The sequence below is a fragment of the Mobula hypostoma genome, chromosome 26 (assembly GCF_963921235.1).
Source record: "Mobula hypostoma chromosome 26, sMobHyp1.1, whole genome shotgun sequence".
NCBI classification, from domain to species: domain Eukaryota; kingdom Metazoa; phylum Chordata; class Chondrichthyes; order Myliobatiformes; family Myliobatidae; genus Mobula; species Mobula hypostoma.
The window spans coordinates 5,321,700-5,343,929 of NC_086122.1; the positions used below are offsets into that span (position 1 = coordinate 5,321,700).

At 43.6% G+C, this 22,230-nt stretch overlaps 1 protein-coding gene across 1 annotated transcript in view; it reads right to left on the minus strand.

Annotated features, from left to right (window-relative positions):
• col9a2 (procollagen, type IX, alpha 2) overlaps positions 1 to 22,230 on the minus strand; it is a 174,117-nt gene that overhangs the window by 140,618 nt on the left and 11,269 nt on the right. Inside the window, exons 6-12 of the mRNA XM_063033572.1 lie at positions 10,400 to 10,435; positions 10,258 to 10,281; positions 7,588 to 7,641; positions 6,572 to 6,625; positions 5,716 to 5,763; positions 2,340 to 2,396; positions 2,099 to 2,152 (exon numbers count right to left, since the gene is read on the minus strand). Of these exons, the coding sequence (XP_062889642.1) occupies positions 2,099 to 2,152; positions 2,340 to 2,396; positions 5,716 to 5,763; positions 6,572 to 6,625; positions 7,588 to 7,641; positions 10,258 to 10,281; positions 10,400 to 10,435 (327 nt within the window). The remainder of the gene's footprint in view (positions 1 to 2,098; positions 2,153 to 2,339; positions 2,397 to 5,715; positions 5,764 to 6,571; positions 6,626 to 7,587; positions 7,642 to 10,257; positions 10,282 to 10,399; positions 10,436 to 22,230) is intronic.

Consider the following 22,230-nt stretch of genomic DNA (forward strand, 5'->3'; position numbering starts at 1 on the left):
ATCAGCTCAGTCCCATCATACTGTCCCCGTTCACCAATCAGATCAGTCCCTTCATCCTGTCCCAATTAACCAATCAGCTCAGTCCATACATACTGTCCCCGTTCACTAATCAGCTCAGTCCCATCATACTGTCTCCATTCACCAATCAGCTGAGTCCCTTCATCCTGTCCCCATTCACCAATCAGCTCAGTCCCTTCATACTGTCCACATTCACCAATCAGCTCAGTCCCATCATACTGTCCCCTTTCACCAATCAGCTCAGTCCCATCATACTGTCCCCGTTCACCAATCAGCTCAGTCCCATCATACTGTCCCCATTCACCAATCAGCTCAGTCCCTTCATACTGTCCCCGGTCACCAATCAGCTCAGTCCCTTCATACTGTCTCCGTTCACCAATCAGCTTAGTCCCATCATACTGTCCCCGTTCACCAATCAGCTGAGTCCCTTCATACTGTCCCCATTCACCAATCAGCTCAGTCCCTTCATACTGTCCCCGTTCACCAATCAGCTGAGTCCCATCATACTGTCCCCATTCACCAATCAGCTCAGTCCCTTCATACTGTCCCCATTCACCAATCAGCTGAGTCCCATCATACTGTCCCCATTCACCAATCAGCTCAGTCCCATCATACTGTCCCCTTTCACCAATCAGCTCAGTCCCATCATACTGGCCCCATTCACCAATCAGCTCAGTCCCTTCATACTGTCCCCGTTCACCAATCAGCTCAGTCCCATCATATTGTCCCCATTTACCAATCAGCTCAGTCCCTTCCCCTTCATACTGTCCCCGTTCACCAATCAGCTCAGTCCCTTCATACTGTCCCCATTCACCAATCAGCTCAGTCCCTTCCCCTTCATACTGTCCCCATTCACCAATGAGCTCAGTCCCTTCATACTGTCTCCATTCACCAATCAGCTCAGTCCCATCGTACTGTCCCCATTCACCAATCAGCTCAGTCCCATCGTACTGTCCCCATTCACCTATCAGCTCAGTCCCTTCATACTGTCCCCATTCACCAATCAGCTCAGTCCCTTCATACCGTCCCCATTCACCAATCAGCTCAGTCCCATCGTACCGTCCCCATTCACCAATCAGCTCAGTCCCTTCATCCTGTGCCCATTCACCAATCAGCTCAGTCCCTTCATACTGTCCCCATTCACCAATCAGCTCAGTCCCTTCATACTGTCCCCATTCACCAAGCAGCTCAGTCCCTTCATACTGTCCCCATTCACCAATCAGCTCAGTCCCTTCATACTGTCCCCATTCACGAATCAGCTCAGTCCCTTCAAACTGTCCCCATTCACGAATCAGCTCCGTTCCTTCAAACTGTCCCCATTCACCAATCAGCTCTTTCGTTACATATTGTCCCCATTCACCAATCAGCTCAGTCCCTACATATTGTCCCCATTCACCAATCAGCTCAGTCCCTTCACAGTGACCCATTCACCAATCGGCTCAGTCCCATCATACTGTCCCCGTTCACCAATCAGCTCAGTCCCGTCATACTGTCCCCATTCACCAATCAGCTCAATCCCTTCATACTGTCCCCATTCACCAATCAGCTCAGTCCCTTCATACTGTCCCCATTCACCAATCAGCTCAGTCCGTTCATACTGTCCCCATTCACCAATCAGCTCAGTCCCTTCATACTGTCCCCATTCACCAATCAGCTCAGTCCCTTCATACTGTCCCCATTCACCAATCAGCTCAATCCCTTCATACTGTCCCCGTTCACCAATCAGCTCAGTCCCTTCATACTGTCCCCGTTCACCAATCAGCTCAATCCCTTCACTTGGTCCATTCAACCGTCAGTTCAATCCCCTCATTTCTACCGCTCCCTCACCCAATCAGCTCATCCCCACCCCTCATCCAGTTTCCTCAGTGAATTACCTACAATTCTCTACAGTGTTAATGAGTTCTTCTCATGTCACACATAAATGTCCAATGAACTGGGACTAAAGCCCCCCTTCGCCACCAATGATTACATTAAACGATTTAAGATACATTAAAATTTGTAATGAGAGACATTTTATAAGAATGTTGTATAATGCTACCAGCTACACCACATGACTTTGTCCAATGTGCTCAATACTCACCGGAGGTCCCTGTATTCCGGCGTCACCCAGCAATCCTGTTTTGCCTTTGTGCCCCTGTGAAGGAAGATAGGTCATTACCTATAACTTGCTGCTGATGCCATAAATGATGCAGTATGCAGGGCTGCTCACACCCACAATTCAATGACCAGCATTTAGTAATGCTCCTGATTTGTTACCCTATGTACACACTGTATAGTATCCAGTGCAGGCCCATTGATGCTGTGTGGAAGAGGGGGCTTACCTTGAGTCCATGAAGTCCTTGTGGGCCTTTTTGTCCAGGGGGACATGAAACCGGGCACTGGAAGGTAACACAAACAGTTCAGAAAGCTAATTAGATAACCACTCTTGATGAAGGGTCTCTACCCAAAACATTGACTGTTTATTCCTCTCCAAAGATGCTGCCTGACCTGCTGAGTTCCTCCAGCATTTTGTGTGTGTTCATCATTTTCAAGACCTGTGCTTTAGTTCCCCCCAGTTTAGAAGCACCTTTGTCCCACATCTGACATATGCTTTGTAAATGCAGGAATCAATTATGGATTCAGGGCCTCGGCTTAGTATTTGAGGGGCCAATTTCAGGCCTGTTGTTTGGAGATGGTTGCCCAGTTCCTGAGTGTGCTCGTTTATTCATCAGACTGGTCAATAACCAGTCCATGTGAGTTGAGGTGGGCCCATCGACTCCAAGCAACTCTACCTCAGGCACACGGACGCCAAATTACAGAGGATGTGCCAGTTCTCTCTGAGATCATTTCACACAGCAGAGGTCTATGAATGAACCTGATGGTCTAATCCATGCTACACTAGATGGAGAAACTCAACAAAACACCAAGTGAAATAGAATTATAAATCACAAAGGTAGGCTTAGGCTCAGTCTGCCTGTATCAACTCTGACAGCATGCTGGCCTTCAACAGTCACGGCATCAAGTTCGGGAGTTGGGACAGTATATGTCATTGGTGAGGCCACACTGTGTACAGTTTTGGTCGCCCCATTATTGGAAAGACACTGTTGAGCTGGAGAGGGTGCAGAGGAAATTTATGAGGATGCTGTCTGGACTAGAGAGTCTGGATTACAGGGAAATTATTGGCAACACTGGATCTTTATATCTTGGAGGATAGAAGAATGAGGAGTGACCCCAGAAGCTTATAAAATCTTGAAGGGTATAGATAAGGCAGACAGTCAAGTCTTTTCCCTAGCATTATGAGGCACAGATACAAGGTAAGAGGAGAGAGATTTAAGAGAGACCTGGGATAATTTCTTTACATAGAGGGTGGCGAATACCTGGAATGAGCTGCCAGAGAAAGTGGTCAAACCAGCATTGAGGAATGATTTGCATAGGAACCAGCAGGAAGGATGGCATGGACAAGTTGGGCTCTAGGGCCTATTTCTAAGTTGTTTTACTCTGTGGGTCTATGACTGTAAGGAGGATCACAGTGTCATGGGAAGCCTTTCTTTAATTACTACCCACCTCCACAGGATGCCTTCTATCTAGAGTGTGTAGAACTTAGCAAATTTAAGCTGTGCCAGCATCCCCTATTGATCTTTCCCCCATCCATTATTGTTGCTACCATTGTTTCTACTGTGTCTCACTGGATTAAGAATGATACAAACTACAATACTTGGCTATTATACCAGTTTAACCCTATCTTTACTGAACAATGTACTCTGGCATATTAAGTGACTTTTTTGGAATGAAGTTTGAGTTATCACCAGTACATAATAACTCTGTACATAATAATAGTTATCACTCTATATGCACAATAACCGCCCCCCCCCGCCGCAGGACCCTGTATGCACAATAACCCCCCAGGACCCTGTATGCATGATAACCGCCCCCCCCCCAGGACCCTGTATGCACGATAACCCCAGCACTCTGTATATACAATAACCCCAGGACTCTGTATGTACAATAATCCCAGGACCCTGTATGCACAATAACCCCCCAGGACCCTGTGTGCACGATAACCGGCCCCAGGACCCTGTATGCACGATAACCCCCAGGACTCTGTATGCATGATAACCGCCCCCCCCCGCCCCAGGACCCTGTGTGCACGATAACCCCAGGACTCTGTCTGTACAATAACCCCAGGACTCTGTACGTACAATAACCCCAGGACTCTGTATGTACAATAATCCCAGGACCCTGTATGCACAATAACCCCCCAGGACCCTGTATGCACGATAACTGCCCCCAGGACCCTGTATGCACGATAACCCTCAGGACTCTGTATGTACAATAACCCCAGGACTCTGTATGTACAATAACCCCAGGACTCTGTATGCATGCAGCCCAACAACTTCATTCATCACTTTATCCATTTAGACATGTGCATTCCTGAAATGGATTTTTGAAAACTTTTTTTAGTCTGCTTTCACCAAATACCTCTCCCTTCTCCTTTAGAATGTGTTCCCACGCCTATAAGCATATTTCTGCTACCCCATGGTAGTGCCCATTCCCTGTCATTTTGGTTTAAGTCTCCCCAGTCAGATGAGGACAGGTCCAGGTTCTGCAACGGTGTACCATGTCCTCCTTGAACAGGTGCCTCCTGCCCAAGATCTCGTCCCAGAGCCCCAAGAATCAAGCCACTTTCTGAATGGTTATTGCAGTGGCTTGTGCTTATGAGCAGATTGCATCTTGCAGTTGCCCATATACATCAGGAAGACTTAAACAACCCCAGTATCTCCCAGCCTTGCTACAGAATCCATTCAACCCCAAGCTTTTCTGATTCTAGATTCAATAGAGCAAACTTTGTGGGATTAATGCACACCCAACCAATAGCAGAAGGGAGTCAATGAGCTGGGAGAACAGGATTCATTCCTTCCCATCTCACTTAGAGGAGAATTCGGGGTTGTGCTATTCCCTAAGGAAGAATCTAGGGTGACAACCAACCCCAAGTGAAGATCCAGTGACTTTCTTTTGTAAGAGGGAATTCCAAAGACAAGATCTTAAAGGTCAACCCCCAAGAGTAATTACTTTGTGTAAACCCTGTATGCATTACAGTGTTGTAGATCATAGCTAGCAAATTACACTTCCAAAAGCAGAGATAAAATAGAGATTTTCATACTTCACACTGCATGGGCACATCAGTATGAAGTTACAACACCTCCCTGAAAACCGCTCCCTCCTCCCACAAAAAAAAGGTATCAATCATACACAATATTACCAATTCCCTTTATCATCCATCTCTCCAATCCAGTCTTGATCCAACCCAATCCCCCAGTTTCTGTAACAACCAATAAACCTGGAAATACATTAGACAGCCTCAAAACGACCTTCTGTCTCTGATCTAATCCTTCTGCATTTATGATTCCTTGTCATAGAATTTTCAATGATACAGAGCACCTTCAGCCCTGTTCTTTTAACGTTCCTTCATTCCTTATTAAACTGTCATACTATCTTACAATCTGCCTTACTTATTTAAAGAAGACACACATGTTTATGTTTCTTCAGATTTTGTTTTCCTCGTTTCGGGCCGTACTCCAGTTACTTGGATTGTTGGGCTTAATGAATGTAATATCCCAGTAGCACTAAGAGTAGAGGCAGTTCTTCGCTCACGGCCACTCGCTGACAGGGCAGTGAAGAGCAAGGTAAAAATTAAACAGTGAATGGAATCATTCTCACCAGAAGGTCTGCGCTCCCTTCCGCACCATGGAGATTACCAAGAGGTCCCTGCACAAACAGACACAATGGCACATGAATATTAGAAAATTCGTTGGTCATAATTCCTCTAGCTTTCATAACTGATTCATCATGATGAAACTAATCCCAATGCCACCATACCCTCAATATGCAAACATTATCAATATCTGCCTTCAATACACCCTGTAACAGTAGTGAATTCCAAAACCTCATTATCTTCTGATTGTGGAAATATATTCTCAATGCAGTCAACAAAGACTGACCTTTAATGTTGAGTCAGGGACTAACCCTGGTGATGGGAACCCCAACCAAGGGAAGCATTATCCCTGTGTCCACACTGTCAAGCCCTGTAAGAATCTGCTTATTTTCGATAAGATCACCTCTTGTTCTTCTAAACAGGACAGATATACATTATGGCTGCTATACATTATTTTATGTATAAACCCCAAAAAATCCCCTAGATTCACGAGAAAACTGCAACTCATCAACGAGGACCTGTTACTCTTCATTGTCTTGTATAATTTATGCATAATTACGTTCTGTGTGTGGTCTGTACCAACATGCCTGTGATGCTGCTGTAAGCAAGCTTTTCATTGTACCTCTACCCCACTGTACTTCTGGACATGGCAATAAACTGAACTTAAGTTCTTGAATGAATACTTTAGCCTATGATTCAGTCCTGATTTAGTTTATTCCCAGCTGGTTGGTAGTATAAGCTCCTAAATGAAGCCACATGACCTGTATAGTAACTTACTAATGGTTATCTTTGCGTTAGAAGACTAACTCACAGAAGGAAGTGCAGCTGTTACAAAATACCTGGAGACTTGGTGTGACGTACCTGTAGACCTGGAGGGCCTGGCTTTCCCATTGGTCCGAGCTGTCCCACTGCACCCTGTAAAATAAAGAGATTGTACCTCAGCATGTGTAAATGCCAGAAACTGTAAATACACTTGTGGATGACACAGAATTGGAAGGACAGATTTCATAAGGGGAAAGTTGAGGAGAGGGGAAGCAGAATGCTACATGAGGTACGAGAGATGAAGTAGCAGTATGAGAGGAAGAGTAGAGAGAGCAATGGGAGTGTTGGGGTGGGTGGGGAGGGGAGAGGAACCAGCAGTGTGATCGAGGAAGAGGCTACAGCAGTGTAACAGTATGGAAGGCAATTGTGGAATATTGTGAATTTGTGTACGAAAGACAGGGGAAAAGGAAGATTCATATTTACTGGTGGGCCACAATGCAATAGGTGTAAAGAAACTTTGTGTGACAGGAAATTCCAGCAGATCACAACAGAATAGCTGTATTTGTAAGAAACATTGTGTGACAGAAAATTGGGTTATAAAATCAATTGTGCCAATGGGGAACATAGAGTTGGGGCTAGAGAGTTTCAGACTCACAAAAAAAATGTTGTTCTTGCAACATTTTCAAATATAAATATGTTTTAACACTCATAAGTTAATATCTGTAAGCTAAAATACGGTATATTTAATAGATATCATCAGTAGAAACAGTTGCTTGCCAATTTCCAAAGTCCTCCTGTAATGAAAAAAGCAGCTGGCGCTCTTCAGAGACACCTGGTATGTGGGAGTGCGACTATTGCAAGCAGATTCCAAGACCCGTTTTTCTCAAAACAGATCTTATACCTGATTGTCGATTTCCAATATAATTTTCTGTGTTCACTAGTTCCTCAACAAAATGGCATTACAACAAGTTGGTATCAGCCTGTATCCCATGACCTATTATGCTTTTGGGCTTCCTGAACATGCAGGAAAATAGATACTGCTGCTTTTAAGTTTGCTGAATTGAATTAATTCCTTGGTACCAGAGGCAGAAGAAGCAGATGCAAGCTTCACTTACTTTAGGTCCTGGACGTCCAATTTCTCCAGGAAGCCCCACTGGGCCGAGAGGACCCTGAATTAAGTCAAACAACATTATATAATTAGTATCGATTCTGACCATTCCAGACCCAACAATTGACTGAATGTGTGACTGGAGGAAAATGTGCATGATTGCCCTCCCTTGCAGTAGCTGACAGAGATAGGCTGTATCACTGCAGTTTGAGAACCTCTGTCAATGAAGCAGGAGGAGAACACAACTTCTGTTCTAAGTTGGTCCAGTATCCAAGGGAGTAAAATTTCCATGTAGAGAGTTCCTTTTCAGGGATAGCTTCCTTTGGATTTTTTTTTCCCAACTGATTTTAAATTAGATGCCTGATTCACCTGAGGGTCATGATATGCAGCTTGGTCAAAGCAAGTAACTCCAGAGTATCAAGTAATGAAAGATATTTGAATCAAAACTGTCCATTGGAGGGAGAGGAGAGTGTCTTGCCAAGCTCTGATGCTGAGGGATTAGGGCATTATGCACTGAAGCCTATGAATAATTTCCAGTTCTTTTACACTGGAGATCATGGGAGCAGAATGGAGGACAGAGTGGTGGAAAATTGAGATAGAGGGGGAATAGAAGTGGAGGAGGGTATGGAGATGGAGAGAAAATGGCAGTGAAGGAGGCATGGAGGTAAAGGGGATGGAGCAGGTAGTGGAGGGAAATGGAGGTTGGAGAATGGAGATAGAGGGGGGTGTGGAGCGGGAATGGAGGTGAAGAGGGTAGAGGTGAGGGGAATGGGGTAGAGGGATGGAGGTGAGGGGAATGGGGTAGAGGGATGGAGGTGAGGGGAATGGGGTGGAGGGATGGAGGTGAGGGGAATGGGGTAGAGGGATGGAGGTGGGGGGAATGGGGTGGAGGGATGGAGGTGAGGGAAATGGGGTAGAGGGATGGAGGTGAGGGGAATAGGGTGGAGGGATGGAGGTGAGGGGAATGGGGTAGAGGGATGGAGGTGAGGGGAATGGGGTGGAGGGATGGAGGTGAGGGGATTAAAGGTAGAGGGAATGAAGATGAGGTGAATGAAGGAGAGGGGAATGGAGGTGGAGTGAGAGGAATGGATGTGGAGGAGCAGGAAAATTAGAAGTGAGGGGAATAGTGGTGGAGAATGGAGTTGGAGGTGGAGGAGATGGAGGTAGACAGGGTGAAGGTGAGGGGAATGGAGGTGGAGGGATAGAGGTAAGGGAAATGGAGATGGAGTTGAGGAAATTAGAGGTGCAGGCAGTGGAGGTGAGGGGAATGGGGGTGGAGGGCATGCAAGTAAGGAGAATGGGTGGAGAGAGAGGAGGGGATTAGAGGTGAAGGAGGGGTGGAGGTGAAGGGATTAGAGGTGGAGAGGTGTAGATTAGGGGAATGGACGTGAGGGGAATGGGAGTGGAGGTATGGAAGTTAGGGGAATGGAGGTGGAGGAGTAGGAAGATTAGAGGTGAGGGGAATGGAGGCAAGGGAAATGGGGGTGGAGTTGAGGGGATAAGAGGTGGAGGTGAGGGGAATGGAGGTGGAGGGGTGGAGTTGAGGGGATTAGAGGTGGAGGGGGTGGAGATGAGTGGAATGGAGGTGGAGGGGAATGGAGGTGATGGGAATGGAGCTGGAGGAGTAGAGGTGGAGGAGAATGGAAGGGGAGGGGGTGGAAGTGAGGGGAATGAAGGTGAAGGGAATGGGAGTGGAGGGATGGAGGTGAGGGGAATGGAGGTAGAGGATAGATATGAGTGGAATGGAGGTGGAGGGTGGACGTGAGGGGAATGAAGGTGGAGGGATAGAAATGAGTGGAATGGAGATAGATCATGTTTCCTTACATTACGTTACATTCTCAGATAGTGTTATCTGTAGTCCGTCCTCCTCTCCTACCCAGGCCCACCCTAGCTGGTCTGGTAACATAAGTGGATTTTCCTGTTGATCTACTGGTTCCAAAGTACAAATCATTAAGGTAAATTCCATCTCACAATGGTCGCAGCATTGTCCATTCTCAAGCATTGCTGTCAATCTTCCTCCAGTCTCAATAATCACCTTTTGTCCCCACATCTACTTTCCAAAATTGCTCAGTAACCCGAAACACCTGAACGTTTCACGAGTGGATGACATAGAACATTATCAATTGCTACTTGAAAATGCAAGATATGACATCTACATTTGTCTTCCTGTTTATCAGTCAATTCACTCAGGAATTTTCATGAGAGGCATGGCAATGTCTTAGAATCGGAGCTAGTTTCAATATTTTACCAGGCCCTGATCTGGAAAGTATTTTATTCGTAGAAAAAATCCCCACCTGTTATGTGAACTAGGCACTTGTTATATGGAAATCACAGCCCAGAATGACACAGGACATGGCTACATCTGTAATTCACACATTAGCCAATACAAACCAGTCATATTATTTTTATTCCTCTGACTCTTCTCTTTCTACAGAGAAATTTGAAATTGTTCCTCGTCTAATTCCTATCTGAAAACTACAACTTCATCTAGCTACATTCCAGCCCATTCACTAACAAAATGACACTGGTTAAAACAGACATGTTTAAAACCACAAACGTGAGAAATTCTGCACAAAGTATGTTGTCTCAAGCCCTTCCCAATCTATTAGATTTTAAAAAACTATAAATTAGAGCCCAATTGATATGGTCCGTAGGTGATTACATTAGTTTAACTTACAGGTGGTCCCATGATTCCGACACCCTGAAAATAAAGCAGATATAATGTTGGTAAAATCAAAGACAGAATAATTGACAAACGATTGACTTGCAACCAGGTGACAGTATTGTGTTTGATATAGATGTAACTGTCACATACGTACCGGTGTCCCAGGAGGTCCAGGTAAGCCCACCAGACCCTGGAAACAGAAAGAGACATTTACTGAAGATCTAACTGCAGTAGAATGGGGGCGGGGGCCAGAAGTAGAGTCACTCTTTGCTTGGGCGAAGATTCACTGGACCAGGTGCTGGACATTTTGCACTGATGTATGTAAATCACCCCATCACTAGCTTTGCTTCTCCTACAAAACTAATTACAATTGTGACTAATAACTGTGAAGAAGTGAAAGGGGCTGCCGTTTGACTTTTGCCCCTACTCCTCCACAGCACCAGGTTTTGACATCCATGCTGGTTCAAGCACAAGCTCAAACATTGATAGTATTTTCTAAGGGTGCACGAATCCTGTATAGTAATCATAAGACCATTAGGCATAAGAGCAGAAGTAAGCCATTCAGCCCATCAGGTCTGCTCCACCATTCCATCATGGCTGATTTATTAATCCTCTCAGCCCCATTCTCCTGTCTTCCCCCTGTAACTTTTGATACCCTTACTAATCAAGAGCCTATCAAACTCGACTTTAAATATACCCAATGACTTGGCCTCCACAGCTGTTTGTGGCAATGAATTCCACAGATTCCCCAGCCTCTGGATAAGGAAATTCCTCCACCTCTCTGTTCTAAAGGGCCATCTTCTAAACTGGTCCTGGACTCTCCTCAACATCCATTCTATCTAGAACCTTTAATATTAAATAGGTTTCAATAGAAACCCCCCTCATTTCTTCTCAACTCTACTGAGTACAGGCCCAGAGCCATCAAACGTTTCTCGTACATTAACGCTTTCACTGCTGGGATTATGCCATTACTGTATACCCATATCAATGGACGGGACAGAGGAGGATGTGTCACAGTGTAATTAGAGTCATAGGAAAGTACAGCACAGAAATAGGCCCTTCCGTCCATCTAGTCCATGCCAAGCAATTTCAACTTGGCACTCCCATCAATCTGTACCAGGACCACAGCCCTCCATACCCCTACCATCCAAGTACAGATCCAAATAATGGAGATGACCCGATGGGCCAAATGGCCTAATTCTGCTCCTGTATATTATGGTCTTATGGTCAAACTTCTCTTCAACGTAGAAATCAAGCTCGCATGCACCACCTACACTGGCAGCTTGTTCCACAATCTCACTACCCTCGAGTAAAGACGTTTTCCCTAATGGTCCCCTTAAACTTTTCACCTTTCACCCTTAGTTGAATTGAATTGGCTTTATTTCTTACATCCTTCATATACATGAGGAGTTAAAATCTTTACGTTACGTCTCTGTCTAAATGTGCAATGCGCAACTTATAATCATTTATAATAAATAGTATGTACAACAGGACAATCAATGTAACATAGAAGTACAATTGTATCAGCATGAATTAATCAGTCTGATGGCCTGGTGGAAGAAGCTGTCCCGGAGCCTGTTGGTCCTGGCTTTTATGCTGTGGTACCATTTCCTGGATGGTAGCAGCTGGAACAGTTTGTGGTTGGGGTGACTTGGGTCCCCAATGATCCTTCAGGCCCTTTTCTCACCTGTCTTTGGAAATGTCTTGAACTGCAGGAAGTTCACACTTACAGATGCACTGGGCTTAACTCATGACCTCCAGTTGTAGTCCCACCCAACCCCAGTGGAAAAAAGAACTGCTTGCATTTACCCTATCTATATATTTCATAATTTTGTATATCTGTATCAAATTTCCACTCAGTCTTCATGTTCCAAGGAATAAAGTCCTGACCTATTCAGTCTTTCTTTATAACTCAGGTCCTCCAGTCCTGCAACATCCTTGTAAATTTTCTCTGTATTCTTTCAACCTTATTTACATCTTTCCTGTAGGGAGGTGACCAAAACTGCACACATTACTCCAAATTAGCCCTCACCAACATCTTGTACAACTTCATCATATCATCCCATCTCCTATATCCAGTACTTTGATTTATGAAGGCCAATGTGCCAATTGTAAAGCATGAAAGGGGTTCGAGTGGCAAGCTGTAACGAGACCGGAGGTCACACAGTGCAACATGTAAGGTGAAGAGTGGCAAGACTGTGGATTCTTGCTGGGTAACTAAATCAGAAAGGTAGTTCACAGAGTCACCTGCAAATCAGGGAGAAGTCTACATTGTGAATTGTAACAGGAGGGACAATGTGAAGTGTCCCGAACAAAGGGCAAGGATCTCATAGGTGGTATGTGACTCCGAGAAAAGTCTCACAGTAACACATATGTTAGGGAAGGGTCTCAGACTGCCACCTGTAACAAAACAATACAGGAGCAGGATTAGGCCATCAAGTTTGCTCTGCCATTTCATCATGGCCGATCCATTTTTCCTTTCAGTCCCAATCTCCTGCCTTCTCCCCGTATCCCTTCATGCCCTGATCTGCCAGGTCAGGTGGAATCTGACAAAGCAATAGGTTTTACACCTGCTTTGTGAGGACACTGTCGATCTCTCAGTGTCACTTGCGGAACAGGGAATGTCACTCTGTCACAACCATGGATTTGGCAGTGCAGTGGCTTTGGCAATTGCGCTTGTGAGTATGCATGTGTCAGCTAACTATTTCATTGGGATAGTGCTTAACCGTTCATTCTGTCATAGTGCTTGTTGAGGTATGGGCACAGCAACACTTCACTGCCTGAGAAATTGGACTGTCGAGTCAACTGACTCTGAAGACTAGCGGTATTCATTTTACTCTTAGTTGTTCTTTTCAATCATAGTGCAGGCTTCATTTTCCATTTGAGAGTTTTAGTTAATGGCCCTGTTTGGCCTAGCATTTATTGTTTTCTTTTTCCCTTTAACGCTGTTCGCATTAAAGTCTGTGAACTATCGATCTGCTTCAGTGTCTCTCACTCCGCACTTGGGCCATATCCGAACCGGATGCCACACTCACTGTTGTCTATAGCTGCCACCAGCATAGGACTTGAATGAAACGCAGTGGAGATTTTGCATCGGTCAATGAAAACACTTGCACAAGTTACTGGTTGGTCTCCACACTAATCTCTGAACAATGCCTGAACTAGAAGTCAGGAGTGTAGAAGCCACAGGCATCTCTACTGCAGAACAAGTGTGAAGGCATACTCCAGTGTCAGATGTCACCCAAGATAGAAGACAGAGACATATCTGGAAGTGGTGATTTAGTCTCACAGAGCTAGGGTTTGAAGAGCCAGGAGACTGGCAGAGGGAGTGGGCGCTGGGAGACTCTCACTGGACCTGGGATGTATCTTGTTTGAGTACAGAGGAGAGAGTGAAGGAAGAAGAACGAGCAAGGTGGAGTGTTCAGAGCTTATGAGGAATGGAAGGAATGTTGGCAAGTGTGAGTCATGAAGAGGGAAGAAAGTTTAATCTCACCAATTACTGATTGAATCAGACGTGGAATCGGGGCTCTGTAAAAGGAATGTTAATTAAAGCCCAATTAGAGTGGGACACATGGTCCTCTCTGGGGTATGTAGTTGGGTGATTATAAGGTCAAGGTAGAGGTTAATGTGCCAACATGTTAAGAGATTCAGTATTAGCTTCATGCTGAGACTGCAAATCCATTTGTTATTAATTAGTCAGCCACAGGAAACCTTCATTAATGCACTCTGATAATCCTTGGGTCACAGCTGTGATTTACTGGGAGGATGAAGAGAAAGAGCAAAGCTGTTTGATTAATCTGTCACAGACATTCAGCCTTTTCCAAGGATTTTTCAAATTGCTGCTTTCTTCTCTTGCACTGTAAGGAGTAATTTTAAATATCAGAAAATTACTGAATTTAACACAAAATCAAAGTCCTCTAATTAAAATCCTTCTTTTGTCCATTTGGGACTGTTGTTGGATGTGTGTGTGTACGTAAGTCAAAGATCCACAATCAGAGAACGTTGAAGGCAGAATGTTTGCAGTCGTTTTTTGATCTGTGTATGACCTGGTCCTGTGTTCACTGATGAGCTGTCAGCGTGTCACTTACACCAAGCTGCATTTTAACAGTAGTCACATGGTATGCCACTGCAGTCACAAATAAAGGCAAATTTGGAGTTCCAGTGAAGTTAGGGCATAAGCCATGGATGCTAAGGTCATTGAGGAACAGAAGGACCTTGGGGTGTATGACCAAGAATGCTTGAAGGTGACAGAATACCAAATAACATACTTAAGAACACTTTTGGGATGTTGGCATTCATTCATCAGGGCAGCAAATAAATGATCTGGGACGTTATTCTCCAAATTAATGAAATATTTGTCAGCCCTCAACTTAAGTGCTGTGTGCTCCTCTATGGGAAGGGTGTGGTGGCACTGGTGAGGGTGCAGAGGAGATTTACTAGGATATTGCCTTTTAGTTCAAGATCTCTGAGGATCTAACCTGATCCCAACATATCGATGTCGTTATAAAGAAGGCAAGACAGTGACTATACTTCATTAGGAGTTTGAAAAGATTTGTTATGTCAACAGATACACTCAAAAACTTCTATAGATGTACCATGGAGAGCATTCTGACAGGCTGCATCACTATCTGGTATGGGTGGGGGGGGGGTCTACTGCACAAGACCATAAGAAGCTGCAGAAGGTTGTAAATCTAGTCAGCTCCATCTTGGGTACTAGCCCATTATTAAAGACCTCCAGCACCCAGGCATGCCCTTTATCACTGTTACCATCAAGTAGGAGGTACAGAAACCTGAGCAATACAGGAACTATTAGTAACACAAGAACAGCTTCTTCCCCTCTGCCATCTGATTCCTAAATGGACATTAAACCCGTGAACACTACCTCACTTTTTAAATATATAGTATTTGTTTCTTTGCAAGATTTTAATCTATTCAGTATTCGTATACTGTAACTGAATTTTTTTTATAATTATAATGATTATTTTATTATTATTTTTCTTCTTCTATATTATGTATTGCATTGAACTGCTGCTGCTAAGTTAGCAAATTTCACGACACATGCTGTTGATAATAAACCTGAGTCTGATTCTAATTCTGATTTCTGAGGAGACTGTAAAAGGTATATTTGTTTTTCTTGGAGCACAGCAGATAAAGGGCGGACATGACTGAGGTAAATAAAGTGAAGGGTATAGGTAGGTTAGAATACAAACAACATTTCCCATTATCAGAAGTGACTAAAGCCAGAGGATATAGATTTACTGCAAAGATTAAGATATTTGAAGTGCATTTGAGAGCAGAGAGCAGACCACACTGCTGGAGAAGGTGATAGAGACAGAGTCGCTGACATCATCTGAGAAATGTCCAGGTGACCATTTGAGTAGCCTTGCCACAAATTGGTGGAAGGATTAGAAGAAGCACGAGAAAAAAAACTTTTTTTACACAGAGTTTGGTCATGGTCAGGAACTCTCGACAGTGTTGTGGAGGCAGAAACACTCATCATACTTAAACAGTGCCTGGAGAGCCATGGCAGACCCAGGTCTGGGAGGGGGAATTAAGCTAGAGAGATGCCTTCAATCAGCGTAAAAACATCTTCCTTGTAAAATTTATTTGATTCTATAAACTTAGCCTGAACAATGAAGTATAAAAATATTGCCAGCAGTAATTTCATACTCCTAAAGTAAATCTCAAACTTTTAATTCATTTCTAAAGATTCAAAATCTTCTAAGATCTTGAGAAGCAGTACAAAAAATTAAACATCAAAAAATTTATAAGTTCTGAAACTCTAGTGTTTTTTAAACAGTGAGAAGACTATCCCTTCAACTTCTGAGAACCTGGTGTGTTATTCTCTGCCAAGTGCAAAAAAAACAAAACATAGCCTGAACTCCCTCTGGGTTGGGATCTGTGAGGAATCCAGTCATGAAGTGTTGTAGGCAGCTCTGAGATTTCCATTTTCTCATACTTCTGCTCAGAAATCCCAAAGCTGCTGAGCGGTTTCGAGGGCAATGGGTCTGAAAGATGAATGTGGTTGTCATTAACTTGAGAATCCAGCCCTTTGTTCTCAAGTCACTGGAGCACCCCTGAACTTATGACCTTCTGACTCAGGGTTCTGGTGCCTCGAACTAGCTAGAGCTGGCAATGATTAACGATTAAAGATTTGCTTTCTCACATACAGTATACATCAGAGCATTGAACACACAGTGAAATGCATCATTTTGTGCCAATGACCAACACAATCCAAATCTATACTGGGGGCAGCCCACAAGTGTCTCCATGCTTCCGGCACCAACTCGCTTACCCCAGACATCCCACCCTGCAAAAGCTCATAGCAGGGAGGTAGTACCCCCGCCCCCCGCAACCCCATATCCCACCGGTCGACCTCCAAGGGTGTACGTAATACTTTGTTTAGCGATTTTGTCCAATCTGTAAACCATGTTGGGTATATGCAGAAAATGTGACATTAAAATATGTGCTTATATTACCTTATATTATCACGTTTATTCTATTACAACTTCAAGCAAGTCTACAGGGAGTTTGGCCTCATCACGTAGAACATCAACAGCGCAGCTCCTTAGCAGCCAGCCAGTTAGTTTAAATAGCGTTAGCTATGCTAATGAACGAATGACACCTGTTAAACTTACCTCAACATGTCTTTTACATTTTAACCCACCATGGGCAATAGAAAAGTCACTGTTGCAAACAGTGCAGCGAGCAACACTGTCATTATTTTTGAGGTCGACTGTAAAGCCCGCCCACAGAGAAAACTGATAGGTCTACTTAGCAGGAATCCCCAACCTTTTTTGCACTGTGGACCGGTTTAATATTGACAATATTCTTGCGGACCGGCTGACCGGGGACGGGGGCTGTTAATCACGACCGGAATATAGGTGATAAGTCAACTATAAATCACTTATAGGTGGCTAATACACTCAATTTCGTTTCTAAAAGGGTTTATCTAACGAATTTAATATTAAACATACAGTGCATATTTTCCTTGCATGAATATAGCGCGTGTGTACAAGTTCAACAGTGGGCGTGACAGGGAATGAGGAAAGGTGCAGCTGACTCATATCGTTTCATATCGCCAAATCATATTGTTTCCTTGCGGCCTGATGGTTGGGGACCACTCTTAGCACGAAGAGAGACCAATCAGGACCGCTCTCCCTCTCTCTCCAGGACCCCTCCCCCTCTCTTTCTCAAAAAAAAGTCGATTTCCGGGATATTGTATATAATTTCCGGGTGTCAGGGAGCCACTATCGGTATGCGGGAGACTCCCAGAACTTCCGGGAGAGGTGGGATGTCTGTTACCCAAACCCATAGGTTTTTGGAATGTGGGAGGAAACCAGAGCACCTGGAGGAAGCATGCACAGTCACAGAGAAAACATAAATTCCTCACAGTCAGTGGTGGGAATTGAGCCCCGATCACTGCTCTCTGACACTGTAAAGCTTCATGCTAACCACTACACTACCCTGCAGGGATATCTTAGCAGAACAATTAGGCAAGCAAATGCTAATATAATCTTACAACTTTACTTTTTATTGATTAAGATCAATAAATCCTCCCAGCTACTGTGATCAGTTGGTATTGATTCCTGTGTCAGGAGACTGCCTTGGCACTAATTAGTAAGCTTGCGATTCACTGTGATACAATTAGACTTCGCTCAATGGGCCGACACCTCCTCATTCACGGCCGTTCCATACTCCCACAACTTGTCCCACTCCTTTTCTGCCCATAAATAACAGACTGAGGCCAAACAATATATACACTTCAACCAGTCCTGCTCAGGCTGGAAGGGTGATGAATGAATTCTTTCAGACTTTGCCAGCGGAAGAGCCTCAGGGCGTAAAGTTTCTGCACTAACCGCAAGGTTAATGTGATCTTTAAACACAAACACAAGCCTTCCGTCTCAATGCTCATTTCATCGACACAGGAAGGCAATACATTCCAGACTTAACTCAGGCTGTCTGAAAGTCCCCACTCAATATTGACCAACACACACACGTGGACCTGCATACCACACTGAGCTCAGGGCTGGCCCTGCCTCTCTGCTGCAGAACTCAGTCTTCACTTGCTCTCTGGGTTTTAGTTCAATTCTCAAAAGAGATTGATCCAATGTTTTCATAAACCTTCTGTAGCGATTCACTGGATTCTAGAGAGGAACCCTATTCAGTGAGTTTGGGCTCGCACTAGGAAACATACTCCAGTTTTATTTTTGACACTGGGTGCTAAATTTATCACATCAGATGTGGAGGCAACGTCTGCACCCACAGGGGAATGTGCCTCTGCAGTCAGAGGCAATGCTGCAAAAGTATTTGCCAGCGCTATCCTTTTCTGCTTTCACCTTTAACAGAAATGAGAAAACTGCATCTGGGAGATACAGAGCCTTAGTCAGATCCCACCTGAAGTATTACATTCCTTTCAGTTCTGGCACCAAGTTCAGGGTGGACATTTTGCAGTAGAGATTTAGGCAGATGCTCCCAGATAATGAAGGAGTTGATGGTAAAGGCAGGTTTACTTTGAGAGTGACAAGTGGGTGTCACAAAAATGAGTAAGTTGGTATTCTGTTGGGAAACTCCAGGTCAAGGGGGCAACACCGTAAATCTGTGTCAGCACATTCAGGCTGAAATCACCAAGCACTTTTACAGAAACTGTAGTGAAATTGTCCCCAGCAGGGTGTGACAGTTGGAGCCAATCGGAGATTTGAAAATGGAGTTTCGTCTGTTTTCATTGAAATCGGGTCAGAATTGATCAGTCCACTCCATTAGGTCCTGCTGCCCAGAGGGAGTAATATATTGATTCCCCCCTATAGTTGATATAAGACCAATACTCTACTAGTGAGCAAGATATAAGTAACATAATTTTACCGTTAGAACAAATTTTCCACATTTTGAAAACGAAAAAGAGGAGTGAGGGGGAGAAATATTTCATGTCATGTTGTTATTTTCAACAATGTCCTGACCGAAAGACTCAGGCAGTGACGGAAGACTCAGTGGTAAGTTGCAAAAGGAAATTGTATGACTATCTGAAGGGGAAAAATATTGAGCCCTCTTTATATGCATTCAGCATTGTGCAAAAGTCTTAGGCACAAATATATCGCTAGCCTACAGCTTTTGCACAGTAATGTATATTGGTTAAAATAGGAAGGTGGTTGGGAAACAGAAAGAGGTGTTTTTAGCTTTGTGTTAGCTCAGTAGTATTAAGTGTTATTTGGTAACTATATATGTGTGTGCCTAAGTGCTGTATGGTAGAGCAACTTGCTCTCCATTTGCTTCATCATAATGGAGTTTGATTGTAGAAAAATCTTTCAAAGCCAGGACAGGCAGGATGGGCCAAATGGCTTTCCACTGTACTCTGTTTCAATAGTTATATTCTACACAAACTCAGGTGTCTGAATAGCCTAATGAAGGAGTAGAGGCAGGATAATTTTTGTGCAGGATAATTTTTTTTTCTTGAGAATCAAGACATCAGGATAGGCTGCATAAACCTATCTTGATTCAGAAAATGTAAACGTTGAAGTGATTGAAAAGTGTTTAAATGATAAAATAGTATTAATTTAGATAAAGGTCATATAAATGCAAAAGACAGAGACCCTGCAGAAAGGCTTCGATGTCACAGGGCAGTGGGTGTTTTACATGGAGGGTGAAGAAAGTAACCACTGGTAAAAATAATAAATGCTATCTGTACTGAAAGTAATAGGGCAAGGGGATGCATCCTCTCAGAGTACAAGGGTCTGAATAGAATGAGAAGGTTAGTTCACAGGCTGTGCCAGCCCAGGATTCCACAAGCAAGCTGCTGTAATGGGATGACATGGATTGAGCCCAGCACCAACAATATGCAATGGTGAAGATGAAGCTGCATAACCCCAGAACCTTGTAGTTGGCAGACGTGATGAATGGGTCTTAACTGAATAGAGACTGAGTTGGATACTTTGAGACAGGACTCGAGAAGTTCTAAAACTCCAAGGATCCGAGTAGAAATGTCACAAGGATGGGACTTAGCAACAAGATGTAGCTGAATGTGGCAAGCTGATAAAATTTGGCAGGGTTAAGAGCATTGAGGAAGACCCAAAGAGCAGAGGTCAAAAGAGATGAGTTTTCAATTTCAAAAGAGACAACAGAGGAAGAGAAGTGAGAATGGGACTCAGGCTGTCAGACAGAGGTACAGCAGAGGAACAAAGATGGAGAACATAAGGTAAAACCAGAGAAGATCTTGTTGTGCTTGAGTACATAATATCCAGAAATGTATCAAATAAAATGTACAGTTGTAACTACAACAGTTTGTAATAAGAATAATTCACTCTGTGGTAAGTTTTATACTTTCATGTTTACAGGTGATAACAATAAGATGGTATTTAAGATTATGTAATGCATTGTATTGAAATAGTTGTGTCAAAGAGACCACTGCAGAACATAATGTGAGACAAGATGTATATGAACTTTATCTGGAGGATATCCACAGGAAATAATACAATTAGCGAACAGTTTTGAGAGTGAGATTAAGTGATCTTATAATGGATCAGACATATAACAACTTGTTATGTACCTTTATAAATAATTATTTTGTTGTACAGAACATGTTGATACGTGTAAGTATAATTAACTGATTGTATAATTTTATGTACAGGGTATGTAAATGGTTGATGGTTCATTGAGTTTATTACATAGTTTAAAGAGAGTCAGTATAGTGTACATCAGTGTGAGTGTATCATATGTATAACTTTCAATCGTTGCTGGACAAGACACTGCTGCTTAGCTGAGACTTGGCTGCCTTCCATAATTGTTGATATACAGCTGCCCTCTGCAAGCAGCAACACTGAAGAACCCACAGACACCACACGACCCTTCCCTACTGAACAATGAATATGAGAATAAACCAGGGAGAAACAAGCCCATCTTATTTAACATGGAAACACCATATAAAGTTGTCCATCATTCTGTTTCCATCAAACAATATCTGACATTTCCAGTTTTATGGTGAATTTATTATATTTTTTTCAATGTGATGGGAAGTTTCACACTTTTGTCCCTCACTACCTGCCCCCTCCCCCAGCTCTACACCATCCTCTCATCTCTTGTAACACCTACATATGGATTTCTCTCCAGACTGCTGGGGCAAGATGTTTCTTCTGCTTCCCCTTCCCCACCCGACCCAGCACAGATTTTATTTTCCCTACAGAGCCCGTATAACTAGACAGGGTGAGATTCCAACACTGGAAAGGAAGCTATTAATGCAATGAATTAACTATGGAAAGTGCTAGTACGGCACATTAACTCCACTGTCAAAGAGACTCCGTTGGAATAGGAGAAACACCCAAAAGATTGACATCTAAAATTTGTAGAATGTTTTATATGGGATGAGAAAGCCCCAGAAAAGAGGGACAAAAGGAGAAAGCAGCCACTTCTAGACTCCTGACCAGCTCTGTCCCAGGCACACCTCTTTGCCGGTAGTAGTCAAGGGGAGTACACACTTGGGAGTATTGTGATCATTTCTGTTCACCTCATTATAGAAAGGATGTGAAAACTTCAGAGAAGGTACAGAAAAGATTTACCAGGACGATGCCTTGATTGGACAACATGTCTTATGAGGAGGGGTTGCGTGAACTAGGGCTTTTCTCTTTGGAACAATAGAGAATGAGAGGTGACTTGATAGTGGTGTATAAGAATATAAGAGATAATCTTAAAGTGAACAGCCAACCTATAACATAGAGTACAGAACACTACAGCACAGTATGTGCTCTTCAGCAAACAACACTGTGCCAATGTTCTAACCTACTACATGTTCAATCTAAACCTTCCCCCCTTCAAAGCCCATTCCTGCCCATTTTTCTTTCATCCATGTGCCTATCTAAGAGTTTCATCAAAGTCCCTAATGTATCAGCCCTACCACCACCCCTGACAGTGCATTCCATGCACTCACCACTCTCTACGTAACAAACCTATCTCTGACATCTCCCCCAAATTGTCCTCTGGAATTAGCAATTACTGCTC